The sequence below is a fragment of the Cucumis melo genome, chromosome 9 (genome assembly GCF_025177605.1).
Source record: "Cucumis melo cultivar AY chromosome 9, USDA_Cmelo_AY_1.0, whole genome shotgun sequence".
NCBI classification, from domain to species: Eukaryota; Viridiplantae; Streptophyta; class Magnoliopsida; order Cucurbitales; family Cucurbitaceae; genus Cucumis; species Cucumis melo.
This window is the reverse complement of record NC_066865.1, coordinates 5157199-5171365: the sequence shown is the minus strand read 5'-3', so window position 1 is coordinate 5171365 and position 14167 is coordinate 5157199. Positions and strand designations below refer to the sequence as shown.

Sequence of the window (14167 nt, the reverse complement as noted above, 5' to 3'; positions counted from 1 at the left end):
TCACCGCTATATATTATTTACTTTCCAAACATTATTTCTCAAACTGTATATATTTCTAATGTAGTATATTATTTCCAATATTTTATTTTTGAATATGTGGATATTATCCAACTTGTATTATTTGGCAACATATATTGTTGGTTGTATTATTTGTCATATTTACCAACAAATTTATATTTTAGAATGAGACTGAGTAGTGTTTTCTTTGGAATTCATTAATTTTTTAGATACATGTAATTTTTCATTAAAAGTTTATGATGGAAATCAAAATATCAAAGTTTGATATTTTAATAATCTTGAGGTAAATAAAAAATCTTTTGAAATAAATATTAAATTCTACATGCCTCTCATGCCACCTATATAATCATCAATTCATGCTTAGTTTGGTGGCGACTCCAATTTTTTTGTGATCAATCACACTGTGATTGGTGGCGACTCCAAACCTTTTAAATATTAAAGATTAAATGACTGGCGATGTGGCCGCTCCATGCATAAATCTTGATTCTTTTAAGGATAATTAACAAGATTCCTTAAATCAAGGAGAATCTTTTTATCCTTTGATTATCTTATCTAGATAAGAAGAATAATCTAATAAAATCCTTTAGACAAACTCTCCAACACGTTTAGAAATAGCTTATTCTTAAAAAAAAAAAAAATAAACAAAACAAAAAGTTCAAAACCGTAAAATATCAACTGTCACACAAAAAATCCCTTCAACTAAACCACCCCTAAAGCACTTTATTGATCTTCTTCTTTCATTATGAGAAAGTTATAGAAAATCAATTTCTTGTTTCTCAAGAATGATGTGCTTAATTGGTCAGCCAAGTAGAATTAAAAAAATTATTCCACTTCCTTAATAAATTAATATAACTAACTCTTGAAAAATGAGGCTGAGATCGCATACCAATTAAAAGAATGAATTTTGATGTGAATTTCGTCAATTGCAAGAAATTAAAAACCACCATAAATTAAAACAGACCGAGTCTTTAAAATATAATTGAGAGATAACCGTTTAAATAGCAAAATAGTAAATAAGAACATGAAAAATAGCAAATTTCAAAAGTTTTTTATTATATACCTTTTCTTTGACTTTTTTATATTTGATTATATGACAATTTATTTTTTACATAAACAATATATTTAGAGAGGTTAAGAAATGAGGCAATCATGAAGACAATGTATTTATAAAAACATTTGATTTTAGTAAATATTACTAAACAAGATATTTTCTTGCTAGAAAAGATTGCACTCTAACATCGTCTAAAATATGATTGTAATTTCTACCGGATTTTTGAATTTTTAGGATATAAATCAATTAATTATAATTTATTTCTATAAATTCATAATAGATATGTTTAATAATGATTTGAATTCAAATTTTAGATAATATCCTAAAATAGTGGTAAATATAAATTCAATAGGTTCAAATTCTTTATACTTCATAATATTTATCAAAACTTTATTAAATAATACATGATACATACTGAATTTAGATTTTATATCTTACCCTAAAATCATCAATTTGAATTCAAATCTTACGTAATATCTCTCAGATAATGGAAAAGACAAATTCTTAATAACAATTTGAATTTAAATTTTAAATTTTAAAATTGAAATTGTTATAATTTAAAATTTAACAACTTATATTCCAAAATATTTATAAAAACTTTATTAAATAATATAGAATACAAGCTTTTAATAACAATTTGAATTTAAAATTTATGAATTAATTTTTTATAACAAACTTGAGAGAAATGTGCAAATTTGAAATTTGAAATTCAAATTTTATTAGTTTTGGTATTTTTTTCATAACAACCATTTAGTTTGATATAGGAAAACATTTTATTAGTTTTTAATTTGTTTTGAGAATATCCACGTTTATTTATTTATTAACAAAAAGTTAATAAATTCAATTTAATCCAAAATATTTCGTTGACCTCCTTAACAATATTTTTATAGTTAGTAAATAAATATATTCCATTCACCTATTTGTTTGGAAAATATAAGGAAAGTATACATTTGAATATATATAGTTTTGTTCTATTTGTTTTATTGTTTATTTCTTTTCTTTTTTTTTTTAAATTTAACAAAATCGATTTATTGGTTAAATCAGTCAGATTTGATTGCGTTGAGTTTCCACATAGTTATAGTTTATTTGTACATACTACATGACAATATTATTCTTTCCATCAATATTATTATTTCCATATTAGATCCACAGTATTTGACAGAATGTATAATATATGTTGCTCACACAATTTATATTGTAATTTATGCTTTTAAATAATGTGATAAATTATTTGTTCTATATCATCAACACATATATATTAATATTTATTTGCTCATATAATTAGTGGTGGATCCAGAAATTTTATATAGGGGAGGCACCAGGCACTATATAATAAACACATTAAAAATGTTAAAAAAATATCTCGATGTTTCACTGATGCTCCAATAACATTCACTACATTTATAGCAATAAAGAAATACCGACAATTTTCACATGATTTTTTTGTAATTTAAATATGCGAATTGAAAAATTGTATTAAAAAAGAAAAAAGACAAAAGAAAAAAAAGAATAGTACATTTTTCATGGAATATCATTGGAGAGTGAAAATTTAGATCACCGATTTTGTTGTATTTTTTTTCTAAATATTTGTTAGATAACAAATGATGGCTAGGAAATAAGTTAGGGTTTTATCTTAGTTTGGTTTTCTTTTTCGAAAATTGTATTGGGTAGCACTATAAGAATAGCTTTTAGCAATTATGGCACATACTTTTTAAATTTTGCAAATAAGACAAATTTTGATCTCTAAAATATTTTGAATATAATTTCTACTTTAAAATTTTTATTATTCCCAAACTGCCCTCATACATTCTTCTCTCTTTATTGATTATCTCACTTTGATGCTTTATCTTCCACTTTGTCTTCTTCTTTTTTGTAAACCTCTATATCATATTTGTATTCATAATAAAAAATTAATCTAAAAATAAAAAATGTATGTTTTTCTCCGGTCCTATTTTTTTGTTAGTTTTCTATAGGTTCTCCCAAAAATAATAATAATAATAATAATAATTATTATTATTATTATTATTATCATTCAATCTCCGTTTTCGGTATCTTTATCTCCTTCTTTTTTTTTTCACAATTTTTTATCCAGATTTTCGATCATTATTTTTTGTTAAATCTAGGTTATTTCTTCAAACTTCTTTCAAATGGTTACTTTGAAACACGACAACATTCTCATTTTTTGAAATACATTTCATCTTAAATATTTTATTATTCTCAAACTACCATTCAATAATCTATTTCTTTTCCCGTTTTTAATGTCCTAATCATCTCATATTTCCTCTCCCACTTTTTAAGGCCCCAATCATTATTTCTTCTCCCACTTTGTATCAATTTTGTATATTAGTGTTGTGATGTACTTATATTATATGTATTAGTTGGTTGATATACTTACTACATGATTTTCATTTTTTTTTCAAATTTTATGCAATTCAATGTAGTATTATTAAGTATATAAATGATGTAACTTAGTGTAGCAAACATATAATATGTATCAAAATGTACTAGTGGAGTATATTAAGTGTATCATCAGAATCTCAAGTGTATCAAGTGTATTTTAATCAATCGAGCATATCGGTAGATATAGAAAATATACCAACAGTACATCAAGGATATCAAACATATGAACTGCATCAAGTGTATTAAATTTGTTGAGTGTATCGGTGAAAGTATAAAATGTTTATCAGTAGTGTATTAAGTGTATCAAACTTATTAAGTGTATTAAACCTAATTAAGTGTATCGATAATGTAATGTATCATGCATAGTGCATCAAGTGTCCTTAATTGATTAAGTGTATTTTCAAAGTTTAACAAATATATCAACAACATATCAAGTGTATCAAACCAATGATGTGTATCAAGTATTATTTAATTCATCGAGTGTATCAGCAAAGCATAACAAGTGTATCAACAACACATCAAGTATATCAACCACACATCGAGTGTATCAACAACACATCAAGTGAAGCGTGAAAATGTTGATAATTCTAGTGGGTAGATTTGTAATTTTTCATTTTTCAAATGTGGGCTGAGCTTGAATTTTGCTATTTTTGCAAATCTAAAAGTGGTGTACTATGGATCTAATTTATCAAACTAATTTTGCTAAATTTGCAAGAGCCCTTTTTTTTTCTCTTTTTAAAAAAGTATCTTCATTTTAGGAAATCATTGAACTCTAAACCTCAGCGTTATAACGTGGGGGCATAACCAATACAGCAAAACCAAAATTTAGTTAAAATAAAACTTTATTTAGTATATATTTTAATTTGACACTTCAAAATTAATATTAAAATACAAAAATCGATGATGTGAAGGGGACCACGTGCCTCCCCTGGCCATTTAATAAATCCGCCTTTGTATATACTTTTCTAATCCAAAAAACTTAACATTAAGATCATTTTGTTACAAAACCAAGAATAAGAACAATTTTCCTAAATAGTGTTATGTGATCATAATCACGGTTGTTTAACTAATCGAACTTTATAATGACCAATAGAATTAAGATTTTCCAAACATAGTATATGTCGAGTATGAATGATATTATAAACAACAGATTTAGGACACACACAAAAAGGTAAAAAAAATTAGTCATCAAGATATAGTATTATTCCCCTAGGTAAAGGATAATCCATATATTCCAAATACAATGTATTTGAAATTGAATAGCTAAAAAAATGAGAGAGGATATTGGAAATAGCATGAAGACAATATATTTTGCAAACAACCATCAAATTTGGTAAATCTTAACTAAATCTGCTATTTTGTTGCTGGACAAGATTTCAACAACCTCCCTATAATAATGACAAATATATATACAAGATTTTAAGCATTATTATATTTTAAATAATTTATTAAATAATACATAATATATATTAAATAAATTTGAATTTAAATTTTAGATCCTCCCATAAATTAATGCCAAATATAAATATAAGATTTTCAATTTTTTTATATCTTAAGTAATTTATTAAATAATACATAATATATATTTTTAATAACAATTTGAAGTTAGATTTTAGAATTGTAATTATACCTCAAACGTATTTTTGCAATTATTTGAATCTTCTTTTAGGTTTATTTGAGAAAAGAAAAAGAGATCCAGAGAGGGGGCAGATTGATGCAAGAGATAAACACAGTGAGAGGGAGAGTTTTTCTTGCAAACAAGAAATGACAAAATTGCGGCTGATGGAGAGGAAGACGTCGGAGTTTCGACGAAAGCGATAACGACTTTTTTAGCGTTTGACAGATCCTGATGTTGGCTATGGCTTTGCAGCGGGTTATGAAGACTTGGAAGGATTTGAAGGAGACGAAGCTTGGAAGTTATCTCCAATCTTTCTGCCTAAACGTTTGAATGCGTGAACTCGCACGATTTGAAGAAGATATGAAACGACGGCAGAAACTATGTGGAGCTTTGATGGTGATAGGTGTGTATCGAGAGTTTGATTTTAATTATAGGATATTTATGGTTTCTCCAATAATTATATTTTATGATTCAACTTTTGTTCATTTAAGACATTGTTCCTGCAGTTTTTTTTTTTTGTCATTTGTCAAAAGTAAACAATATATTTTACTATTTTTCTTATTAGCCCTATAATTTATTATATTTCAAACACTCTCTCCTCTTCTTATTGTCTTAATTTCCAAGCACAATTCAACGGTGGGGGTTAATATTATGATTAGTTTTGATGTAATTTCAAATCGAAATAGACAATATTTAGACTGTTTTATCCTAGAAATGTCATGAAAATTTTCAAACTTCTTGCACAGAAAGACAGAGTCCCATAACTAACTTAAAGAAATTGTGATTCGTGACTCAACGTCCTTTTTTTTTTAATAAGTTTCCATTTGCAGGTTCTGTTCGTTGTTCCTTCGTTGTATTTATGTCTCCGTTTCTGTTTTGTTGTTTCAAAGATTTGACTTCCTTCTTCGTTGTTATTTTCTGCCCAAGTGTACTTGTTTTAACATCTTAAAAAAGAAATAAAACAAGAAAAAATAGTTGAATTTATTTAAGATGATTGATGAGAGACTGAGTCAAAGTTTAGAAATCGAAGGGGGGAATAAAATAGGATTCAAAGACCACTTGCAATGCAAAAAAGAAACGAGTTGTCCACCATTTCCGGCCGAGGAACCGATTGAGCACGTTGAATTAGGGATTTCATCCTCCTTTTTTAACCCTAAAGTAAACGATTCACATCCACACTTTACAATTGTTTTTTTTTTTCACTAATTCTGAAAATGTAGATAATTGATTAAGTTTTTCTTTTCTTTTTGGGTTATAATTTAATCTTAGCTTTCTTAAAGTCTCAACCCTATTTCATTTTTTGTTCAAATGTTCTTTTTTTTTTTCATGCTAAAATTCATGAAGGAATCTTTCGCAATTTTAGATTTTTTATTTTCCAAAGGGAAGAGTATTCGATCAAATTGGAAGAATCTTTCACTAATTGAGGCAAAGTGTACAAGTATTATATATATAAATTAGAGACAATTGACTTTGTATTTTATTTTTTTAATTTTTTCTTGTTTTTCTTTCAAGAGACTTGACTTTGTATTTTCTTTTCTAATATTCATTGCATACAAGACTTGGCATATAACTACATCATATAAAGAAGAAAAAGAGAGAGAAAGACTTGGTATATACAATAGTATTGGATGAAAAATTATAAGGAATTATGAAACGTTTATTACAAATTAAGTATTTAACCGTTAAACGTTACAAAATTAATTTTTTAACCGTTAAAGTTTTATTATAATAAATTTGTAACGTTTCAAAATTAATTTCTTTTGACCGTTACTAATCCTCCACCAATAGATCCCTCACTCTCATTCTCACAACATAACAAAAACAATCTTCTCTCAATTTCTCATTCTCTTAAAAGTTTTCCGAGCTGTTCTTTTTTTAGTGTTTCGGTTCCAATTAGTTTCTGTGCAAAACTAATTGACGAAAAAAGGGCTGTTTTATCCTGGGGACGACGAGACATAATTCTGTTTGCACGATTCAGAGCAGAGCCGCGAAACGTCTTAAAGAGAGCATGTTCCGCGTCTCAGCCTTTCACTAATCCAGTTTCTGTTTTGCAGTCTTTGTTCCTTTAACAATCCATTCAGTTTCTGCCTCGTTTCTTTCATCATTATTTGTCGAACTTGGACGATTTTTTGCATTGAAGACCGAAGTGCAACAACAAATAGTTTGTAAAGAAAATTCGTCGTCTCTATTGTTTTTTGAAAATATCGAATGGATAATGAATTTTAACATGTTTATACAAATTTAAAATAAACCCAACCTATTAATATTAAATTGTTTTTTCTAACTTATATCTATTCTAAGCTTTCAATTTTGTGTAGTGAAATTGTAAAAAGATTTAAAAAATTAACGTTGGATAGATGTCAAAGGTTTATTAGAAAAAAATATAGAAGAATATTCAAGTGTTTATTAAAAATAAAATCAAAGATTTAAATATATATTAGATAGAATTGAAATTTTAGGGCCCGGTTAATTATGTTCCTGTGTCCTGTTTTTGTTTTTCATTTTTCAAGAAACAAAGTGTTTGATAATTGTTTAAAAAATTTAAGGGAAAATTTCTCAAAATTGGACAATTTGTTTATGTTTCTATTTAAAACAAGCATGCCTGATAACCATTTCCGAAATTGGGTAAAATTCAAGAAACTATAGAAAGCACGTAGTTTCTCCCAATTCTATTCTCATTCTATGTAATTTCCATTTTCTATAATTTTTTATAATTGTTAGTTGGTTTATAGATAGGGAGACATGTTTATATTTATTATTTTAATTAGTTCCTTTAGAATTAGTAAGAACTTTAGATTATATAATCTTTTTATTAAAATAATATTCACTTAGGTCATCTTTAATATTTTATCACCAACATAATAATATAATTGAGTTGAATTTAAATCAATGAATTGAATGATCATATGATATTTCAATTCAAATTTTAACATATGATTAATAAAATTTATTGTATTATAGTTATTAATTTTACAATGAGATTTATGAGTATATTTGATAATGTTAATATTTTATAATATTTTTTTTACATTTGAATGAATTCTATATATTTTGTATTTTTTAAATAATTAAATTATATTTAAACTAAAAAGATAAACGAAAATTTTAGGAAAAATAACACAAAAAACAAGAAGTAATAAGTGATTATCAAACAAATTTATATTTATGTTTTCTTTTAAGAAACAAGAAAGACGATAGTTATAAAAAAAATATAAAATTTATAGTTATCAAACTTATGTTTCTATTTCTTTAAAAGTATAAACGCGTTCTTTTTGTTCTCGAAAAGAAGAAATGAGAAACGAGAAAATGGAACAAAGTACCAGGATTCGAAATCATTCCCTAAACCTGGTAACATCATCTTGACTGTTCTTTCAAAATGTTTTGTCTTCACTTACATGCATCTTAGAAAAATTCTCAAGAGGTCACCAAACATAGAATTACTCCAAACTAAACAAGTTTAACTTTGAAGTTCCTATGATCGAACCACAAAAACAGAAAGTTAACTTGTTATAGGTAGTAACTTTTAATTCTTTCAAATCTTTATTAACCTTACTTTCATGTCCTTGATATCTCTCTCATTCAGATGTGATATCGGTTCATTTATGTCTCGACCCCCTTCTGAACTTGGAGCATTACATTTGTTCACATCACACCTTCCGGTAGCCACATTTGAAGTAATTTGTTGTTTTGTTTTTTTCACTCCATTCTTTTACGATAAATTTGAAATTTGAGAAAGTCAATTTTCTAAGACTTTTAGATAAAGTCTTAGACGATAGTTCAAATCAATAAATATATATCTTTTCAATTCTAAAATACTATTATTTTGATTTTTATTTATTCCTTAAATTTTAAAATATATTACATAACATTATATTTTAGATTTGAATTTTATTTCAATTTTAGTTTTTATACTTTTAAATTTAGTTTTTCGATAAATATTCACTTTAGTCTTTAATATTAATGTCTACTAATTAATGTTATTAGTGGCCTTTTAAAAAATATATATAACAAAGTGATGAACAATTCTGAAAACGGAAAAAATCCACATGTCTACAATGGAAAATACTAAAAATGACCCATGAACCACGCTATCAACAAAACACATAATACAGGATCGTTTAGATTTGACTATTGTTTAGTACATTTAGGTTTGGTTGTTTAGATTTGGATAGCCAAATCTAAACGATTTATTTTTTTCAATTATATCATTTAATTTGGTTAAATGATCATTTAGATTTGGTCGTTTAGATTTGGCTAAACGGAAATTTTTAAGATTCTTTTGGTACACGATCGTTTAGATTTGTTTATTCTCTAGTACATGATCGTTTAGATTTTGCTAATCAATATATTTTTTAATTCTTTTGGTACACGATTGTTTAGATTTGACTACTTCAATCTAAATAATTTTCTCAAGATTCTTTATACATGATCTTTTAGATTTGGTTACTCTAATCTAAACGAGGTAAAAAAAAGAGGAGGAAAAGAAGAAAAACCGTAGAGAAAGAAAGAAGAAAAAGAAGAAAGACGATATAAAGAAATCATATTTGGTTACCCAAATCTAAATGAGGTAAAAAGAAGAGGAGGAAAAGAAGAAAGACAATGGAAAGAAATCGCAGTAGAAAAAAAAAAGAAAGAAAGACGATAGAAAAAATCAAAAGAAAACAGAAAGACAAACCTATAATATTTTTTAAATGGCTACTATATGGGCTTTGTTACACGACCGTAAATATTTTAATAGTTTGTTATATTTATGAAAATTTAGCATTTTATTATTGATAAAAAAATGAAAAGTTGTTAAAAATAGACAAAATGACAAAATATTTACGAAAAATCGAGTGTAATGAATTTTGTCTTTTAGTAATGTTTTTCTATGAAATTTAAATAGTTTGCTAAAAAAAATGTTAATACATTATGAAACATTGAGAGTGAATTAAAATTTTGATACTTGTTATATAAAAAAAAGGGCGTTTGAAAAAAAAAGATGTTATGGACTGTTTTTTTTAACATTTTTATCAATATGATGCAATTTTAATATAAAATATTGTAAATTTTAAAATGTAGAGAACAAAGAAATATTATATCCAAATCTCGGGAAAAATTTATTTTTCTCTATTTTGAAATTAAGTTATTTTTCATTACTGTTTCTAAATCTTATCTAATAATGTACATATCACCTTCCATGGCGCTAAATCCGGTTTTTGTTTGCCTAATTCTTACATATAAATGTCACAAAATAATAATTAAGAACAAATTGCATCATTTTTTATTATTATTTAATTAGAGGTTAATATTTATATATTCTAACAAAGAATTAGCAAGTTGGGTTGACTTATTTGCGTAAACAATCTGCCTAAGAGCGTTTGACTTTGGAATTTTAAAATCCTATTGAAACGCTCAACATTGACCAATAATATTACTTATTTAAAGGATAAACTATTAACATAAATGCCATTTGTTCTATAAGAAAAAAGAAAAGAAATTTAATATATATGGTAAAAAGATTAATGTTTTTCTCAAGTAATTTGATTTTAAAATATAGCAAATTTATTCTACATTTTAAAGTAATTTACTTTTAAACATTAGTTTTGTAATATTGTCATATCTAAATGATATTTACATTACTCTTTGTTGGAAAAATATCAATAAATTCTTAAAACATTAAGTTGTATCTATTCATTTAGATCTTAAACTAATAATTATATTAATTTAAACCATAATTTTAAAGGATTGTATCATAAATTTTGAGGATTGTATCCATTTAAATTCTGAACTTTTATAAGTATATTAATTTGAATTTGACTTGTTATAATTAAGTCTATCAAGTTACACATACCATTTGAGTTTTAGTTTGAAAATATCATGAAAAATATTTATGTTTTTTTAATTATGTTTTTTTAATTAAACTTATAAATCGTTCTAAGTGAATCGATTTAAAACCTCTATTAAAGATTATATTTGAAAATTGTCAAAACATAAATTCTTATACGTGTAAACTTTTACAAATGTCAATTTAACAAAACCGGTAGTGTAATTTGAATATGGACAGTTTTTAAATAAATCTTAATATAGAATCTAAATTAATTCGTTTATTTAAGCTAAGTTTAGATATTTAATTCAAAAAATTACAAATATTTGCACAATGTTTACAAAAAAAAAAAAAAGAAGAAGAAGAAAGAAAAAGTCATAGTAGAGAATTTAAATGGTTGAATTAATTCACACATCCTCTAAACTTCAAGATTTATAAATCGATACAACCCCAAAGTATAGGTGGTATTAGATTGATATTTGCCCTATTTTAAAAATATATTTAAAAAATGTCATAGAAAATAGGTTATAAATAGTTTCCATTAATGTAGACATAGACCCTCCCTTAGCTTTTTGTAATTTTTTTTTCTAAAAATAAAAAAAGGAACAAATCAACAATTTGCTTATTATAATTCAAATTAGTTATATAAAAAATGCATGTCATACCAAGACTATATAGTCGGTTAAAAAATGAATGAAATGAAAATAGGGTTTAGATCATAGTTTCCATTAACGTGTATACAAATATATACTCCCCTAGTTTTGTAATATAATTCTACAACTTGCATGTTTTTTTTTAAAAAAAAATAATGATATCATAACATAATTAATTTAAAAAATTAGCCTAGAAAAGACAAGTTTGTGTCTAGGCTGTTTCTTTAGATATCTTCACATGGTTTTATACACACACATATATATAGAAGCAAAAGGGCATTGAATATTTCTGCTAAAAACTTCATAAAAATTTCTGAGAAAAGAAGGAAAAGAATGGCTTCAAAGGGTTTAAGAATTGCTTCTCTTATTTTGAGAATTTTAACCTTTATTTTCATATTTATTTCTCTCTTAATTGTTGCTACCAACTCTAAAACTGCTTTCAAAGGGACTGAGCTCGAAAAAAAAGTTGATTTTAGTGATTTTAATTCGTATAGGTAAGTCCTTTATTTCTTTTTTTTTTTTTGTTTTATTGTTATTATTATTATTATTATGTTGTAATTAATTAAGCGTGGTTTGAATTTAAATGTGTCACAGGTATTTGATAGCAGTTACTGTTATAGGAGGTGCTTTAAGTCTCCTTCAAATTGCTTTCAACATTTACCATCTTGTTACTAAGGGCGAGGGAACTCCACTTTTCTATGTGTTCAGCGATCAGGTGATCATCATACTCTTTTCATTCTAACTTTCTTTCACTTTCTCACTACACTTCAATTAATTAAATGGTTTGGATTAAGTACAATTTGTTCTAGATCAGCCCAAATATTTTGAAAATCTCCAAAGTTTTTAACCCAACTTAATTTGGTTGTAGGGTTTTTTTTTTTAATTCTTAAATTCATCTACATTAAAGCATGTGTCTTATAATTAAAATTTCATACAACTCAAATGTTAAATATCTAATATACATGATAATTATTACAAATTTTAAATAAAGACATATTTATAAAAGAAAATAATTAAAAATTTACGAATTTATCGATCTCAAAGTAAACAACATACTTTTTAGAGAAATTTTCAAATATAGAAAATTGACAAAATATATTAGCATTTCATAGAAAAATCAAGTACAATAAATATTACCTTTTATGATTTTTTCTATTGAGTATAGAAACTGTTTTTTATTTTTGAAAAATCTTTTTTAATATTTAAAATATAAATAATTTAGGTTTAGTTGGGTCAACCCTTAAAAAGTTAGTCAACCCAAGAAAGAAAACTCCACCCAAGCAAATAATAGAACATAAACTCAATAACGACCCAACCCTCGTGAGTTTGAGTTGTCCCTGTCATTTTCCTTTTGTTAATCTTTCCAATAGAGTTAATTAGATTTTGCTTTAGTTACATGGATTTTACGTTTGAGATATGGAGGAAAAAAGAAAGAAAAGAACAATATCATAGAAGAAAACGAAAAAGAGAACAAGAAATAAATGCTCGAGCTGGGTTCGTGGTGACCTTTTTGTTGGTTTGAAATATTAGATTTAGGGACACACAATAGGAATTTTACTTGGTAAACAGCGCTATCAGTAAAAATATGGTGAAACCTCACAAATTTTCAACTAGTGGTTCCTATTGAGGATGGATACATTCCACCTCCCAACTTTTATAAGATATAGACATGTAATTTTTCTTATTATCAACTGGTTTAGATGTTTTGATGTTTTTGTACGTGCAGTTGTTAGCGTACCTTTTATTATCGGCCGCATCAGCGGGACTAGGAGCGGGGATCGACTTGAGAGTGAATGTTAAACTGCTGCTTGAGGACGATTATTACAACTCATTTTTTGACAAAGGCAATGCTGGATCTGCTATTCTTCTCCTTGCATTTATCTGTTCTGCCATTGTTTCAGTTCTCTCTTCTTTGGCTCTCATTAGAAAGCCTGTTTGATTCATAATCATTTCTTCTAAACTTCTCTCTCTGTCATCTTTAAATTAAACCTCTTCAATTTGTTTAATTGTGTTAGACATTTTTCTTTTTCTTTTTTCTTTTTTTAAGTGTTATGGAAGTGCATTAATTTATTGACTAGTGTGTACTTAACGTATCCTCCTTTTTAATATTTGATTTTCTAACTTTCAAATTAACAGAGTTCTTGATGTCTCATAATTGCCTTCTCTACCATATTCTAGTTAGAGATTCAAATTTTTACCTAACACGTTAAACTCAAGAAAGAAAAATATAACTATCAAATTAGTCTCTGCCTTTTGTTAGGTGATTCAATTGAATTTGTTTTCACTCATCAATTTAAGTGTTTGGGTCAATTGGGTGAAGACGGCATTTAGGTGGGTGGGTGGTTAACGAGGGGAAAGAAAGTGTATAACAAATTATATTGGTAAGGTCGCTTAATATCTAAACATGCAATAATATGTGTGATGAAATGATAGATGCTATTGAAAAGAATACAAATAAGAGTAGAAGGCTTACCAATTTTTATCTTGACAAAAGTAATTTGTAAAACCCCTGCTTACTAATATGGTAGTGTACCAGTAAGTTAGGGTGTCCAACCCAAGACAATGGAGGGATGAAGAACTAATCTTGAATTTCCACTTAAAAGAGATTGTTAAAAACACTT

At 26.0% G+C, this 14167-nt stretch overlaps 1 protein-coding gene across 1 annotated transcript; it reads left to right on the top strand.

The window, feature by feature from the left end:
* The first annotated feature begins 11789 nt into the window (after positions 1-11789).
* Positions 11790-13698, top strand: LOC103498160 (CASP-like protein 4D1). The gene is made up of 3 exons (XM_051089675.1): positions 11790-12040; positions 12141-12261; positions 13273-13698. Exons 1-3 carry the CDS (start codon positions 11880-11882, stop codon positions 13483-13485), a joined length of 495 nt encoding a protein of 164 aa, XP_050945632.1. The 5' UTR covers positions 11790-11879; the 3' UTR covers positions 13486-13698.
* Positions 13699-14167: the final 469 nt, after the last annotated feature.

Bases quoted from the DNA above. Each gene is read 5' to 3' on its own strand.
- LOC103498160 (XM_051089675.1), top strand. From the start codon at position 11,880: ATGGCTTCAAAGGGTTTAAGAATTGCTTCTCTTATTTTGAGAATTTTA. The intron at 12,041-12,140 runs GTAAGTCCTTTA...AATGTGTCACAG, and splicing joins AGTGATTTTAATTCGTATAG to GTATTTGATAGCAGTTACTG. The intron at 12,262-13,272 runs GTGATCATCATA...TTGTACGTGCAG, and splicing joins TCTATGTGTTCAGCGATCAG to TTGTTAGCGTACCTTTTATT.